Genomic DNA, 16,185 nt, shown 5'->3' with positions numbered 1-16,185 from the left:
AAGTCAATCATAGCATGGACACTTCCTAGCTTAAGGACCACTTTCCCTAGCAGTTGAACAATATTGGGTACAATTGCATGTACAGAGATCATCACTTTGTTTTGCTCACAGTAGTCTACTATCATTGTCCAGATGCCATCTGGCTTCTTCACAGGCAACACAGGGCTGTTATGGGGATCTTGGCCAGCCTGAATGCTTGTAAATTATGTAATTTCTGCATTGTTTGGGTGATTTAAGAGTATCCCCTTGGCAGGTGGTATTGTTTTGTGTTCATTACTTGCCTCAGCTAGGGCAAGTGTATAAACACCCATTTTCCCCATTCTCTTTTCAATCCTTGATTACTTTCTGGACTTGGATCTTGTTTATATCTAACTCACTGAGGCCAACCAATGCTTCCTCTATTGTCGTAGATGTTATTTACCATTAACAGACTCAGAAGTGTGACCAATGAACTGTATTATAACCCTTTTCAATTGGAAACGACCCACACATTCAGCAAGTACCTAAAATAACTTTAAAATTTTAAACTACACAAAAGGTCCACTTACAAGGATTTATTTCATTTACATTTACTCAATTTATTTTTAGCAGTTAATCTAGATTACTTGTGAGAACCAAGACATTAGACAAAGCTAGTGATCATTCCAAGTTATCTCCCTGTTAACCATTTTCTTAGCCTGCAAATATCAAGTGTTCACCTAAACGAGAGCCTTAAAGTTACACACATGGGCATTTTTACCAATAACTCAGAAAATTTAGCTGTTTTAATTAAACCAGCAATATCAAATTGGTCTTGCTTATCAAAGAATCACACAAACAAAGATCATTCTAGGCAAAGACTAATCAAAGATTAGTCTTGATTATCAAAAAATCACACAAATGAAAAGATCATTTTTGTCTGGGTTTATGGTGTTATAAACTTCATGTCAAACCCTGATACTTTAAAATATCTAGCAAAGGCAAATATAAAACATATCTAATTAGTAAACCCAGACAAAAATGTGGGCTGAAAATTCTGAAGACATTTTTATTTTACCAATAATTTTAAAGCCAGGTTATTTATTAAAGATCACTAAATTCACATGAACTTGAAAGGCATTTTGATTTCTTTATTTTATGAGTGCTCATTCACTTGTAAGCCAATTTGTTATTATGCTAAACACAACATCTAATATAATACATGTGCATATGGATAAACACATTTAAACATGTATACACACACACACAAGGATTCAATAGCTTTTCCCTCAGAACTCTAGCCACGAGACAGCATCACAAACTCTTTATTTTACAAACGACAACTGGACCCAAATTACTTCTGACAAAATTGGGACCTCTTCACATGATTAAAATTTGCTTGCCTTATAGGTAATCCAATGAAGGCTATGGTCTAACATTTTAGGTGAAACAGTTTCCATAGCAGCTTTATTCTAAAAAACCTCTTTTATCCTTTCTTTCCCCACAGTTTCAACAGTTTTTAATGTTTACGTTTTACCTAGAACTGGCTGAACTGTATAAGAAAAACAAAATCTCCAGTGGCCTTGAGTTGGAAGTACCATAAACAGTGAGTTTTATCTCAACATAGTAGCTTAATAACAGCAGATTCAAAGCAGATAGAAAATGGATTAAAGAGAGAATTAGATAGAAAGCTTTAGAAAAATCGACTTAACTATAGTTGCAGGTTAACCATTTGAGCTCTGATTTTTTCTTTTGCTGTAATTTGCCCATCCATTTAAAAATGTACAGAGGAAAGGGCCAGAATAGTTAACAAGCTGGAGTTCTAGAAAATCTGGGATGCCTTTGAACTTCTGCAGGAGTTACTACCCTTTCTTCCTTTCCTGCTCTAATAATTTCTTAGTGGCTGGCCTTATTGCAACAACAAGGTATTGACTCTCCTATCACACTTTAATATTTTAACTTTTTGCAATATTTCCTCAATCCCCACTAGCATTTTCTGAATGTCCCTGTATTCACATGGTGGCCCTAAAAGGTTGAGCAGTTGGGCAACTCCACCACACATGCATATTGCCAACCACCCTGGGATTCCCTCAGCAGAGACCCCTTCTTGATTCATCATTTGGTCTCTCATATCCTGTCCATGATGCCAACTGTTACAAGAAAAATGTGAGACTGTAACCTCCCTCCCCCACAAAAAAAATTTGGAAAGGAACTGAGAGACCAAAGAATGACTCAGAAAAGTCCAGCTTGATGAGTAGATGCGTTTATCAGGATTTACATACGGGGTACTCCTGTGTAGAGGCAGGACAGCTCTAGAGATGTGTGCTGTCTCCCATTTCTAAACTGCTTTTAAGCTAATTTTCTGGCTCTTTTCCTAAAGTGTTTGAACACTGAGACTTTTTTTTCTTGGTAGGTTCTCAGATCCTCTGTGGAATGTATGAGTTCTCAGGACACCTGCTCTTCAGCAGAGCATCATGGCTTTGGCTCACTCCCTGGCTTCCAGGGTTCAATTAGCAGACATATACCCTTAAGTAACCTGGTGCAGGGCCTGCCATACTACACTTGATTCTGTGGTTTTACAGTTTTCATCCCATTTAGAATACTTTTGGCCATTTTTTTTTTTTTTAGAAATTATTTGTTTTTTTTTTTTTTTAATCAACTTTTATTTTAGATACAGGGGATACATGTGCGGGTTTGTTACATGAGTATATTGCATGATGCTGAAGTTTGGAACATGAATCCTGTCACCCAGATAGTGAAGATAGTAGGCAATATGTAGTTTTCAACCCATGTCCTCCTCTCTCCCTCCACCCTCTCGTCTGCAGTGTTAATTTTTCACATGTCCAAGTCCATGTGTGCACAATGTTGAACTACCATTTAAAAGTGAGAATTATACAGCATTTAATTTCTGCTCCTATGTTAATTTGCTTAGGTTTATGGCCTTCAGCTGCATCCACGTTGCTGCAGGTTATTAGTAAAATCGCCCATGTGTATAACTTTAAGACTCTCGTTTAGGTGAACACCTGATATGATTTCATTCTTTTTTATGGCTTCGTAGTATTGCATTGTGTATCTGTACATTTTCTTTATTTAATCCACCCTTAATGGGTAGCTAGGTTGTTTCCATGTATTTGCTATTGTGAAAAGCATGGTGACGAACATACAAGTGCGTCTGTTTTGGGGAGAATGATCTATTTTTCTCTGGGTGTATACACAGTAATGTGATTTCCAGATGGAATGGTAGCTCTGTTTTAAGTTATTTGAGAAATTTCCAAACTGCTTTCTACAGTAGCTGAATTACTTTACATTACCATCAACAATGTATAAATATTTTCTTTTCTCTGAAGCCCCACCAGCATCTGATATTTTTTGACTTTTTAGTAATAGCCATTCTCACTGCTGTGAGACGGTATCTTATTGTGGTTTTGATTTGCAATTCCCTATTTATTAGTGATGATGAGAAGTTTTTCCTGTGTTTGTTGGCCATTTGTGTATCTTCTTTTGAAAAGTGTCTGTTGATTTCCTTTGCCCATTTATTAATGGGGTTATTTATTTTTTGTTTGTCAGTTTGTGTAAGTTCTTTTTTGGTTCTGGACATTAGGCCATTGTCAGATGCATAGTTTATGAGTATTTTTTTCCCATTCTGTAGGTTTTCTGTTTTCTCTGTTGATTATTTATTTTGCTGTGCAGAAGTTCTTTAGTTTTACTAAGTTCTACTTGTAAATTTTTGGTTATGCTGCAATTGCTTTTGAGGACTTAGCCAAAAATGTTTTGCCAAGAAAAAGAAAAAAATTCTTTATTTATTCCTTCAAATAAAGAAAACGTACAGCTGCATTGAGGTCTTGCATTTAAATATTTAAATCACTTCGAGTTTGTTTTTGTATATGGTGAAAGGTAAGGTGTCTAGTTTCAATATTCTGCATATGGCAAGCCGTTTATCCCAGCACTTTTTATGAATATGGAATTATTTCCCCATTGGATATTTGGGTCAGCCCTGTTGAATATTAGCTGGTTGTAGATGTGTGGCTTTACTTCTGAGTCTTCTATTCTGTTCCATTGGTCTATGTTTCTGTTTTTGTACCAGTACTGTGCTATTTTGGTTTCTAGTACAGTCTGAAGTTGGGTAGTGTGATGCCTCTCGTTTTCTTTTTGCTTAGGATGCCTTGACTCTTCAGGATTTTTTTGGTTCATATGAATTTTAGATTAGGCTTTTTAATTCTGTGAAAGATGACATTGGTAGTGTGATAGGAATTGCATTGAATCTGTATATTGCTTTGGGCAGTAGGACCATTTTAATGATATTAATTCTTCCAATTCATGAGCATGGAATGATTTTCCATTTATTAGTATTGTTTCTGATTGTTTTTCAGCAGTGTTTCATAGTTTTCCTTGTAGAGATTGTTCACCTCCTTGGTTAGTTTTATTCTTAGATATTTCATTTTCTTTGTTGTTATTGTACATGGGATTGTGTTCTTAATATGACTCTGAGACTGGACATTATTGGTGTACACTGATTTGGTATCCCAAAGTTTACTCCAGTCATTTATCAGTTGCAGGAGCCTTTTGGCAGTTTTTAGAGTTTTCTAGGTATAAAATCATATAGCCTGTCAAGAGAGAGAGTTTGACTTCTTTTCCAATTTGGCTGATTTTCATTTCTTTCTCTTGTCTGATTGCTCTGGCTAGGTCTTCCAGTCCTATGTTGAATAGGAGTAGTAAGAGTGGGCATCTTTTGTCTTGTTCTAGTTTTCAAGGAGAATTGTTCCAGCTTTTGCCCATTCAGTATGATATTGGCTTTGGGTTTGTCATAGATGACTCTTATTATTTTGATGTATATTTCTTCAGTGCCTAGTCTGTTGAGAGTTTTTATAATGAAGAGATGTTGGATTTTATGGTAAGGTTTTTCTGCATATATTGAGACAATCTCATGGTTTGTGCTTTTGATTTTGTTTATGTAGTGAGTCACACTTACTGATGTGCATATGCTGAGCCAACCTCGCATCCCAGGTATAAAGCTTAATCGGCTTAATTGATCATGGTGAATTAACTATTTGATGTACTGCTGGACATGGTATGTGGTGGAGTAGTTTTGCATGTATGTTCATCAGGAATACTGGCCTGATTTTTTTGTTTTGTTTGCTTGTTTGTTTTGTTTTGTTTTTTGCTGTGTCTCTGACAGATTTTGGTATCAGGCTGATTCTGACTGCATAAAATGAGTTAGGAAGGAACCTCTCCTCCTCAATTTTCTTGTAAGAGTTTCTGTATAATTGGTACCAGTTCTTCTTTGTATGTCTGGTAGAATTCAGCAGTGACTGTATCTGCTCCAGGGTTGTTGTTGTCGTTGTTGTTGTTTGTGGGTTTTTTTGTTCATTTTGTTTGTAGGTTTTCTTAAATTACTAATTCTATTTCAGAACTCAACATTTGTCTACTCTGGGTTTCAATCTCTTCCTGATTCAGTCGTGGAAGGTTGAGTGTTTTCAGAAATTTATTTATTTCCTCTAGATTTTTCTAATTTGTGTGCATAGAGTTGTTCATAGTGGTTTCTGAGGATATTTTGTATTTCATTGGAATCAGTTGTAATGTCCTCTTTATCACTTCTGATTGTATTTATTTGGATCTTCCTCTTTTTCTTTGTTAATCTGGCTTTCTGTTTATCAATCTTGCTTTTTTTTTGAAGAACTAACTTTGAGACTAAAACTAAACTCACCTCTCGTGAACGTATCTAAAAGCACTCGTGGTTGACCCTGGGCTCACCTTACCCTCACATGCAGCACTTAATTCAAACAACATGGCTGCAGGGGAAGTGGAGCAAGATGACTAAATAGCACCCTCCAGCAACCACCCCCAGAATAAAACACCAAATAGAATGACTACCGAAATAAGCATCTTCATAAGAACCAAAACTCTGGGGAGTGGTCACAGGACCTAGTTTTAGCTTTAGCATCACATGAAAGAGGCACTCAAGAGGGTAGACAAGAAAGCCATTCATTGCCAACAGCAGCCCTCCTCCATTCCAGGGCAGTGCAGCTTGGCAAAGAGAGAAAAATCCGTGGGCTTACAGAAGAGAGAGCACAGTGATTGTGAGACTCTGCAGTAAAACTCAGTGCTGCATGTCACAGCAGAAAGCAACATAGGGCAGAATTCAACCAGAGCCTACGGATGAAGCATTCAGACTAGCCATAGTCAGAGAGGAGGTGTCCATTTCAGTAATCAAAACCTGGGTTTCAGGTAGCCCCATCAGCATGGGCTAAAGCACTCTGGGGTTCTAAATAAACTTGAAAGGCAGTGTAAGCCACTGGGACTGCAATTTCTGGCCAAATCCTGGTGTTTTGTGAGATGCCAACTGGGATGGCCAAGAAAGTGCCTGCATCATCCTTACCCCAGGCACAGGCAGTGCAGTTCACAGCTCCAAGAGAAAATCTTTCTTTCTACTTGAGGAGAGGTGGAAGAAGAGTAAAGAAGACTTTGTCCTGCAACTTGGACATCATCTCAGCCACAGTAGAATACAGCACCAGAAAAAGCCCTGAGGGCCCCCATTCTAGGACTTAGTTCCTGGGTGACAGTTCTAGACATAGCCTGGGCCAGAAGAGAACACACTGCCTTGAAGGGAAGATACCAGTTCTGGCAGATTCATCACCTTGGGCCATGAATAAACATCAGCAGTAACCAAGTAGTATTTGCTGCAGCCCCTGGGTGGTGAGACCCAGTGCAGTGCAATCCAAGCTGTGGCAGCCATGTGGAGAGACTCCTGCTTGAGGAAAAGAGAGGGAAGAGAAAAGAGACTTTGTCTTGAAGCTTGATTACCAGCTCGACCATAGTGAGGTAGCAGTAACAAGATAGCTCTTGAGGTCTCTGATTTCAGGCCTTGGCTCCTGGATGACGTTTCTGGAACTACCCTGGGCCAGAGAAGAACCCACTGCCCTGAAGCAAAAGAAGCAGGACGGGCAGAGTTCACCACAAGCTGACTGAAGAGCCCCTGGGTCCTCACTGGATATCGACAGCAGCCTAGCAGTACTTGCTATGGACTCTGGGTGGTAGTGACCATGGGGAGTGGTTTCTTATGCTTGAGAAAGGAGAGAAAAGAGTAGGAAGGATGTTGTCTCATGGCCTCAGTGCCAGCAAAGCCGCAGCAGAATAAGGCACCAAGTAGATTCCTAAGGTTTCTGACTCCATGTTCTTCCTACCAAATGGCATTTTGCTCTCCCCAGCCCAGGGTAGGTAACAGAGCTCACCGCTCTGAAGGAAAGGACTTGAGACTGGCTGGATTCACCACCTACTGACTGAAGGGAACTTGGATCTTGAGTGAATATAAGCAGTAGCTAGGTAGTGGTCACTCTGGGCCTTATGTGAGAGCCAGTCCTTTGCTGGCTCTGGGTCTGACTTAGTGTAGTCTTAGTAATGGTGGCCACAGGGGTGCTTGTGTTACACCCACCCCAGCTCCAGGCAGCTCAGCACGGAGACAGAAATTCCACTTATTTGACAGAATGTAAAAAAACAGAAAGAGTCGGCCTGGTAACCCAGAGACTCTCTTGGTTCTTACCTAAGACCACCAAGGTGGTGCCTCTACAAGTCTCCAAGCATCACCGTGTTATTCAGGTTGGGGTGTCCCCTAATGCAGATATGACTGCAATGATCAAAGACTTAGACTATAACACTCAATTCCCTTTGAATAATTGGAAAGCCTTTCTAAGAAAGTATTAAAAAGCCCAGACTGCAAAGATTAAAATAAATACCTAACTCATTAATGCCCAGACATCAATGAACATCCACAAAAATTAAGACTATTCAGGAAAACACAACCTCATTAAAACTAAATAAGGCACTAGTGTGTAAATCCTGAGAGACAGAGATATGTAACCTTTCAGATAGGAAATTCAAAACAGTTGTTTTGAAAAAGCTCAGCAAAATTCAAAATAACAACAAAAAAAATTCAGAATCTGATCCAATAAACTTAACAAATTGATTAAAATCATTTTGAAGTATCAAGCAAAAATTCTGGTGCTGAAAATTCAAATGACATTGAAGAATGCATCAGAATCTCTCAACTGCAGAATTGATCAAGCAGAAGAAAGAATTAGTGAGTTTGAACACAGGTTATTTGAAAAGAATAGCCTCGAGAGGGCTGAGTTATGGCCTGCAAGAGGTAGAGAAAAAGTTCTGGGTGGAAAGTCTACTCAAAGGTATAACAAGAACTTCCCATACCTAAAAAATTAATATTCAAGTATAAGAAGCTCATAGAATACTAAGCACAATTCACTTAAATATGACTACCTGAAGGTCTTTAATAATAAAACTCTCAAAGGTCAAAGATAAAGGATTCTGAAAGCAGCAAAAGAAAAGAAACAACATTCAAACAAGTACCAACATGTTTGACCGTGGACTCTTCAGTGGAAATCCTACAGGCCAGGAGATGGTGACATGACATACTTAACATACTGAAGGAAAAAACTTTTATCCTAGAATATACATCCATCAAAAATATATTTCAACTATTTTTTAAAAAAGAAAACTGATAAACAAGCTGAGAGATTTTATTAACAGCCCCAGACCTGTCCTACAAAAAATGCTAAAGGCAGTTCTTTAGTCTAAAAGAATAGGACATTAATGAGCAACAAGAAAACATCTGGTACAAAACTCACTGGTAATATGAAGGACACAGACAAACACAAAATTTTCTAGCACTGTAAATGTGGTGTGTAAACTATTCATATTTTGAGAAGACTAAAAGATTAGTCTACACTTAAAATTATTAAAAATAACTTTCTTTACCTCCTTTTTAAGGCCATAACTCTCATATTTCTACTTTTGAGGCTGTTATATTCAAAATACTAACTACAACAAGTTTAAAACATAGACAGTGTAATAAGATATAAACAGAAACAACAAAATGTTAAAAAGTTGGGAGAAAAAGTTAAACTGTATTTTTTATTAGTTTTTCTCTTTGCTTGTTTGTTCATTTTTACAACAAGTGTTAAGTTGCCATCAGTTTAAAATAATAGATTATAAGATGTTATTTGCAAGCTTCATGGTAACCTCAAATCAAAAAACTTACAATAGACACACATACAGAAAATCAAAAAATAAAACATACCACTAGATAAAATCATCTTTACCAAAAGAAAGGACAAATGGGAGAAAAGGAGAGAAAAAGAGAAAATACCACAACAAGAAATCTGATAACAGAATGGCAGACATAAGTCTTTACTTATTAACACTGAATGTAAATTAATTTAACTCCCCAATCAAAAGACATAGATTGGCCAAGTGGGTAAAAATAAAAACAAGACCCAACAATCTGTTTCCTACAAGACACACACTTCACCTATAAAGACGAAGAAAGACTGAAAATGAAGGGATAGAAAAAGATATTCCATGCAAATGAAAACCAAAAAAGAGCAGGAATAGCGATACTTATATTAAACAAAACAGATTTCAAGAAAAAAACCATAAAAAGAGACAATAAAAGTTATTATATTATAATAAAGTGGTCAATTCAGCAAGAGAATATAACAATTGCAAATGTATACACGCCTAACACAGAAGAACTCAGATATATGAAATAAATATTAGAGCTAAAGAGAGATCAATCCCAATACAATAATAGCTAGAGACTTCAACAACCCACTTTCAGCAGTGGACAGATCATCCAGATAATAAAACCAACAAATAAACATTTGACTTAATCTGCACTGTGAACCAAACAGTTCACATAGATATTTACAAAGCATTTCATCAAGAAGCTACAGAATACAAATTCTACACCTCAGTCCCTGGGTTATTCTCAAGGATAGACCATATGTTAGGTCACAAAATAACTCTTAAAATAATCTCCCCCCAAATAAAATTATATCAGGTATTTTCTCTGACGATAATAGAATAAAACTAGAAATCACAGAAAAAACTTTGGAAACTATACAAACATACAGAAATTAAAACATGCTCCTGAGTGACTGGTGGGCCAATACAGAAATTACGAAAAAATGAAAATGTTCTTGAAAAAAATGAAAATAAAAACATAACGACACTTTGAATAGAGTGAAAGAAGTACTTAGGTTTATAGCAATAAGTGCCTACATCAAAAGTTTTTTTTAAAAAGTTTTTAAAAAAAATCTCCAAATAAACTATTGATGTATTGTATAGAACTAGAAAAGAGCAAACCAAACCCAAAATTAGCAGAAAAATTGTAACAGAAATAAATGAATATAAAACAAAATATGAAAAGATAAACATAATGAAAAGTTAGTTTTTTGAAAAGATAAACAAAATTTGCAAAATGTTAGCCCATTGGCGAAAGGTTTCAGATTCAGGGTCCAATGGTGTTGGAATTACTTTCAGATCTGAAAATGCCAAGTGCATTGAAAGATGGAGCTGGAATGGCTGATTGCTCTGCTGTGAAACTATTTTTCTAGAAATCTGGCTGAACTGCTCTGGAAGGGACTGTATATCACAAATAGGCAGAGAAATATTCTGCCTGCAGACTTTCGGGCAAGCCAAAGAGAGAAAAGCCTGTCTGAACTAAAGCCTTGTGCGTACATCCTATGTTTATATCCTGTTTGGTAATTCTGTACAGTGTTTTTAAAGCATAATTGAAAACAAAATTATCTCCAACCTCAGAGACACACTAAAATGGTAGAAGAAAATTGTTTCATTACATAATTAAACCAGAATGTGATATGCATCGTAGGCAATCTGCTGAGATTACAAAAGCAGAAATAAAAATCACCATATTTAGTCTTTAAGTAGAAGACTTAACAGCATAATCTGTCATATATAGTTTATCCTAAATTAAACTGGTAATTGAGAAGGCTATGTGTACATTGTGTATATTCAATGAAAATTTAAATTGGCTATATTCAAAAGCAAAATAAACTTTCCTTGGCTTCATAATATTTTATGAAGTTACCTACTGTCCAACAGAAACATAAACCATTTATATTTCAAAGCAATGGTTCCCAGGTCCTAGAGAAAGACATTTCTAAGTTAAAAAGACTGACAAAGTCCTATTTACCTATGTAAATGATTCATGTATTTAATCGAGACACAAAATAAATTTATGTATAAAAATTGTTTAAAATATTTTTAAAAAGGAGAACAAAATGTCTTCTTTTATCTTCAAGTTGGATAATTAAGTCTGGTATTTCTAATTTTTATTTGCCCTTACAACAGCCAAGTCTAAGGCCATGACCTTCAACTCATAGACATCTGATTTCTAGTAGGCATTTGAATCAGGCACCTGAGGAGTGGCATTGGGTACAATTTTTCACATGAAAGAGGGTTTGGTAAGGAAGTAAAGGCAGAAGAAAGATGCTATGAAGAACTGTTAATCTGAAATAATTTGAATAATCAATAAACTCTCAACATCCAGTTCTAGAGTTTATTCAAGTGAAAAGCTAGAAACAGTCACCCAGGAGACAAAGGCTCTAGTGAAATGAGATGAGTACTTCATAGCTGAAACTTGAGTTCTTATTTCTACAGGCAAAAAAATAAAGAAATTTAACAAGATTACAATGTTTTCTATACAAGGCTGGTTTAAGATTTACAAAAAATTCATCAGTTACAGTGTCTTTTTCCTACTTTTTTTTTTACAACTGGTTTTTCTTTCCTTTTCAACCTAAGAGCGTATTTAACATTTCACCTTAAGACAATGCAAGAGCCGGCTGGGTGCGGTGGCTCACGCCTGTAATCCCAACACTTTGGGAGGCCGAGGCGGGCAGATCATGAGGTCAGAAATTCAAGACCAGCCTGACCAACATGGTGAAATCCCGTCTCTACTAAAAATACAAAAATTAGCCAGGCGTGGTGGCACACGCCTGTAATCCTAGCTACTCAGGAGGCTGAGGCAGGAGAATCGCTTGAACCCAGGAGGCGGAGGTTGCAGTGAGCCAAGATCATCCCACTAAACTCCAGCCAGGGTGACAGAGTGAGACTCCAACTCAAAAAAAAACATAGGTAATACAATAGCCATAGGTAACAGGTTAATCTATAATGAAAGTCAATAGTGAAAAGAAAAATGGTCTTCCATGGGGCACTTCAGCCATTTACAATACCTGACAGAAGAATACAGATGTGGAAGTAGGTATAATCCATAGACAGAAAAACAAAGGTGACAGCTGCCTTGTTACAGTTGCCTATCATATTACCTAGATATTGTATTTACATTCCTTTAAGGCCTGGAATAATTTAGAGTATCAAACAGCTTAAATTTTGAATTTTTAGTTTTACAGGACCTATGGGCAGGGGACAGTCCAGAGTTAGTAGAAAGACTAATTTGTGCTACAGATAGTGGCTTAGAAAGGGTTATACTCTGGTTTATTTCTGCATCGGTGCAAGTAGAAGAGACTACGTTCAGGTGACTCAGAAGCTCAGTTGAGTGGATGGACCAGGGTGTTGCCACAAATTTAGGGTCTCGGGACAGGGAAAAGTTTAAAGTCCTCTAGGCACTTGTGTTTGGCTGGAAACTCTAGGAGCAAAGAAAATGTAGTTGCAATTCGTGAGCATGGAGATTGGTCCTAAGAGGGGTGTGAGCACATGATTATGTAGCATGCATGTGTCCGGGAGGCAGAATCGCATACTGGTAGCTAAATGGGAGACAGTCTGCCCTCATCACTCATTTCCTATGTGTCCTCAGTTTCTGTTGATCTTGGGAGAGACATGCAATCTCAGAAACAATTCACAGTGTGACAGTCTGTGTGCAGTAGAACAGAACCTCCCTTTTCTGAGACACCTGGAGCCTCCCTTCAGCCCAGGGCCTGCCTGACACATGCTGAGTGACTCACAGGCAGCACATGTCCTTGGCTCCTCTTATTTGTTGTAGATGACTGACCCAAGTGTCAAAAACATGAGCAAAACAACTCCATTTTCTTTTGAGTAACCCAGGGCATACTGTCAGAAATTATTATAGCATGAGCATGAAGATGTTTTTATCCCAGCTTTGTTGGAAAATTAACAAATTAAAAAAAACAAACAAACCATCCAGGCTAACGCAGTGAAACTCCAACTCTACTAAAAATACAAAAAATTAGCTGGGAGTGGTGACCAGTGCCAGTAGTCCCAGCTACTCGGGAGGCTGAGGCAGGAGAATAGTGTGAACCCAGGAGGGGGAACTTGCAGTGAGCCGAGATGGCGCCACCGCACTGCCGCCTAGGGGACAGAGCGAGACTCCGTCTCAAAATAAAAAAAAAGAAAATTAACAAATCAGCCATAATGGATATGTGGTAGGAATACATGGAAGCCTTTGACAATTATGCCATGAATCCATATTTTATAATATATAAGGAATAAAGCAGAATATAACTGCATTAAGATACCAGATTATGTTGTTTCCAAATAGTTTGTGTGTATATGTTTATTATGAATATTTGTACTACAAATACACCCACTTTTAGGTATTTATTTACTTTTTTTTTAAACAAAATGAACTTTTGAGGGCAGGCTGGAGAGGAGCGAGTAGGGGAAACCCGGGTAGCTGAGGGAGATGCAGCGCGCGGCGATGGTGGCATGTGGAGCCTCCCACTACCACCTAGGTCCTGAGATGTGGTGAAGCCCAGCCCGTCTGCCGTCATCCCCCAGCATGGACGGCGGAAGCCTCCTGCCCTTCCAGCTGTGGTGCCCCCGGCCCTTTGGCACCTACTCACAGAACCAGCTGCGCCCGCCTTCTGCGGCCCTCAAGCCATCAGCCTGCCCTGAGCCTGGCGGCGGGGCCGAGCCAGACCATGGGCCTGCCCACTCAGAGAACACACCACCTGCCTTGGCCACCGAGGTCCCTGCTTCCCAGCCGGCTCCGCTCCTCTCAGCAGCAGCTGCTGGTGATGAGGGTCGAGTCCTCCTGGACACCTGGTATGTCATCAAGCCCGGGAATACAAAGGAGAAGGTGGCCTTCTTTGTGGCCCATCAGTGTGGTGGGGGCAGCCGGGCCAGCTCCATGAAGGTCAAGGGGCACTGGGGCAGTGATAGCTCCAAGGCCAAGCGGAGGAGGCGCTGTCTTGATCCCACCACGGCTCCTCCTGACCCTGGGGGCCGGGAGGGCCCAGCTGCCTCTGAGGAGGGCCCTGCCTCAGCCGGTGAGGACGTGGACCTGCTCTCTGTGGCCGAGATGGTGTCCCTGGTGGAACAGCGGGCGGCCCTGGCCCTGCAGAGCTATCCACGACGGGCCACCCCAGCGCCTGTAGTTTTTGTGTCCGCGGAGCAGGGTGGACCGACCAAGGGGGTGGGTGGGGTCTGAACGTCGGTCCGGTGGAGGGGACTGCAGCCGTGTAGCTGAGGCCGTGGCCCACTTTGAGGCGCAGAGGGACAGCCCTCCCACCAAGGGCCTCCGCAAGGAAGAGCGACCTGGGCCAGGCCCTGGGGAGGTGCGCATCGCCTTCCGCATCTCCAATGGCCGGGAGCCCCGTGCACCAGACAGCGGCCTGCCCAGTGGGGGCGGGGGCAGGCCTGGTTGTGCCTACCCTGGCAGCCCAGGTCCTGGGGCCCGAGCCAAGGACAAGATCACGTGTGACTTATACCAGCTCATCAGCCCCTCGCGGGATGCCCTCCCCAGCAATGTGGAGTTCCTGCTGGCCAGGGCGGATGAGGCCAGCGAGGGTGAGAGCCCGGCGCCCGCCAGGCCTGAGGACACTCCCCCGGCGCCCCCTCCCCCCCTGCCCGGGACTGTGGAGCGTCAGGCTTCCACGTGGACGTGGTGGTGACGGGCGTGGTAGATGAGTGCATCTTCTTTGGCAAGGATGGCACCAAGAACGTGAAGGAGGAGACTGTGTGCCTGACGGTCAGTCCAGAGGAGCCGCCGCCTCCGGGCCAGCTCTTCTTTCTCCAGAACCGTGGGCCGGCTGGGCCCCCAGAGCCACCCCCGGCAGACTCCCCGGCCACCGCGCCCGGCCCAGACGATACCGAGGGCACGGCGGACACCTCCCTGTGTCGCCTGTACCGGCACGTGTCGCACGACTTCCTAGAGATCCGCTTCAAGATTCAGCGGCTGCTGGAGCCGCGACAGTACATGCTGCTGCTGCCAGAGCACGTGCTGGTCAAGATCTTCAGCTTCCTGCCCACGCGCGCGCTGGCCGCCCTCAAGTACACCTGCCACCACTTCAAGGGCATCACTGAGGCATTCGGCGTGCGGGCCACAGACTCACGCTGGAGCCGAGACCCGCTCTACCGGGATGACCCGTGCAAGCAGTGCCGCAACAGATAGGAGAAGGGCGACGTGTCGCTCTGCCGCTGGCACCCCACGCCCTACCACCATGACCTGCCTTACGGACGTTCCTACTGGATGTGCTGCCGCCGAGCCGACCGCGAGACGCCCGGCTGCTGCCTGGGCCTCCACGATAACAACTGGGTGCTGCCCTGCAATGGGCCGGGCGGAGGCCGGGCAGGCCGGGAGGAGGGGAGGTGAAGCCGGGGGAGGGGGGGAGGAGAACCCACCACGCCCACCCCTCCCCTCTCCCCCGGGAGCCGAGGGTCCGGACTGGGCCGCCTGCCCATTTCCCCACTCCAGACAGCATTGATCCCCCACTGGAACTGAGCTGGGGTTCAGCAGGGGTGACCCAGGAAGGCACTCTGCTTGATCCTGTTGATGTTCTACTCTTCAGAACCAGGGCCGTGGACCCTCTGAGAAGGGTGGGTTTTTTTATCAGCATCTCACTTTATTCTCCATTCAGCTCCAGCCCCCTTCCCTGCCACACTCTCCACCCCAGGGACCCACCAGCAGGGAGCAGACGGCAGCTAATTTTGGTACCACGTAAGGGTTCCCCCATTCTGGCCCCCATCCTCTCCCTCGCCCCAATTCTTTCTCGCTGGAGCTGTTATTTCCCAAAAGGCTGCATCGCCCAAGGTTGGCACCTCTCCTAACCTGCCACACCACCGCTCTCACCTCTCTAGGAATTGGGGGCTATCAGGTCACAGGTGGGAGCTGGCATTTTTTTATGACAGTTCGCCATTTCTGGATGGTTTGCCTATTAAAGAAGTGAGGGGAAAATAACTGTTTTCTCCTTAACCTCAAGCTACCAGTCTCTCCTCTTCCCCATAGAGGAAGAGGGGGGCAAAAAAAAAAAAAAAAAAAAAAAAAAGCTGAAGTATAAAAATCCTCCTCCTCCCGTTATTATTTAAGCTACTGCCATCAACCCCACCCCCATGAAGCTGTGAAGCCCTTTGCCTCGCTTTTGACAGCGTGGGAGGGCCCCGTGGGCAGGGACTTCGGATTTGCATTTCTGGGTTGTTTTTCCTTCCACTCTGGGCTCT

General features: G+C 41.8%; 1 protein-coding gene across 1 annotated transcript; it reads left to right on the top strand.

The window, feature by feature from the left end:
• The first annotated feature begins 13,441 nt into the window (after positions 1 to 13,441).
• On the top strand, positions 13,442 to 15,421 carry LOC103232659 (F-box only protein 46-like). The gene is given in 3 exon segments (XM_007992835.3): positions 13,442 to 14,164; positions 14,166 to 14,583; positions 14,586 to 15,421. Coding segments are annotated over 3 exon segments (1,812 nt in total). The 5' UTR covers positions 13,442 to 13,525; the 3' UTR covers positions 15,341 to 15,421.
• Positions 15,422 to 16,185: the final 764 nt, after the last annotated feature.

This window comes from Chlorocebus sabaeus, chromosome 21 (genome assembly GCF_047675955.1).
Source record: "Chlorocebus sabaeus isolate Y175 chromosome 21, mChlSab1.0.hap1, whole genome shotgun sequence".
NCBI classification, from domain to species: domain Eukaryota; kingdom Metazoa; phylum Chordata; class Mammalia; order Primates; family Cercopithecidae; genus Chlorocebus; species Chlorocebus sabaeus.
The sequence above is the reverse complement of the archived record's forward strand: the minus strand, read 5'-3'. Positions and strand labels throughout refer to the sequence as shown.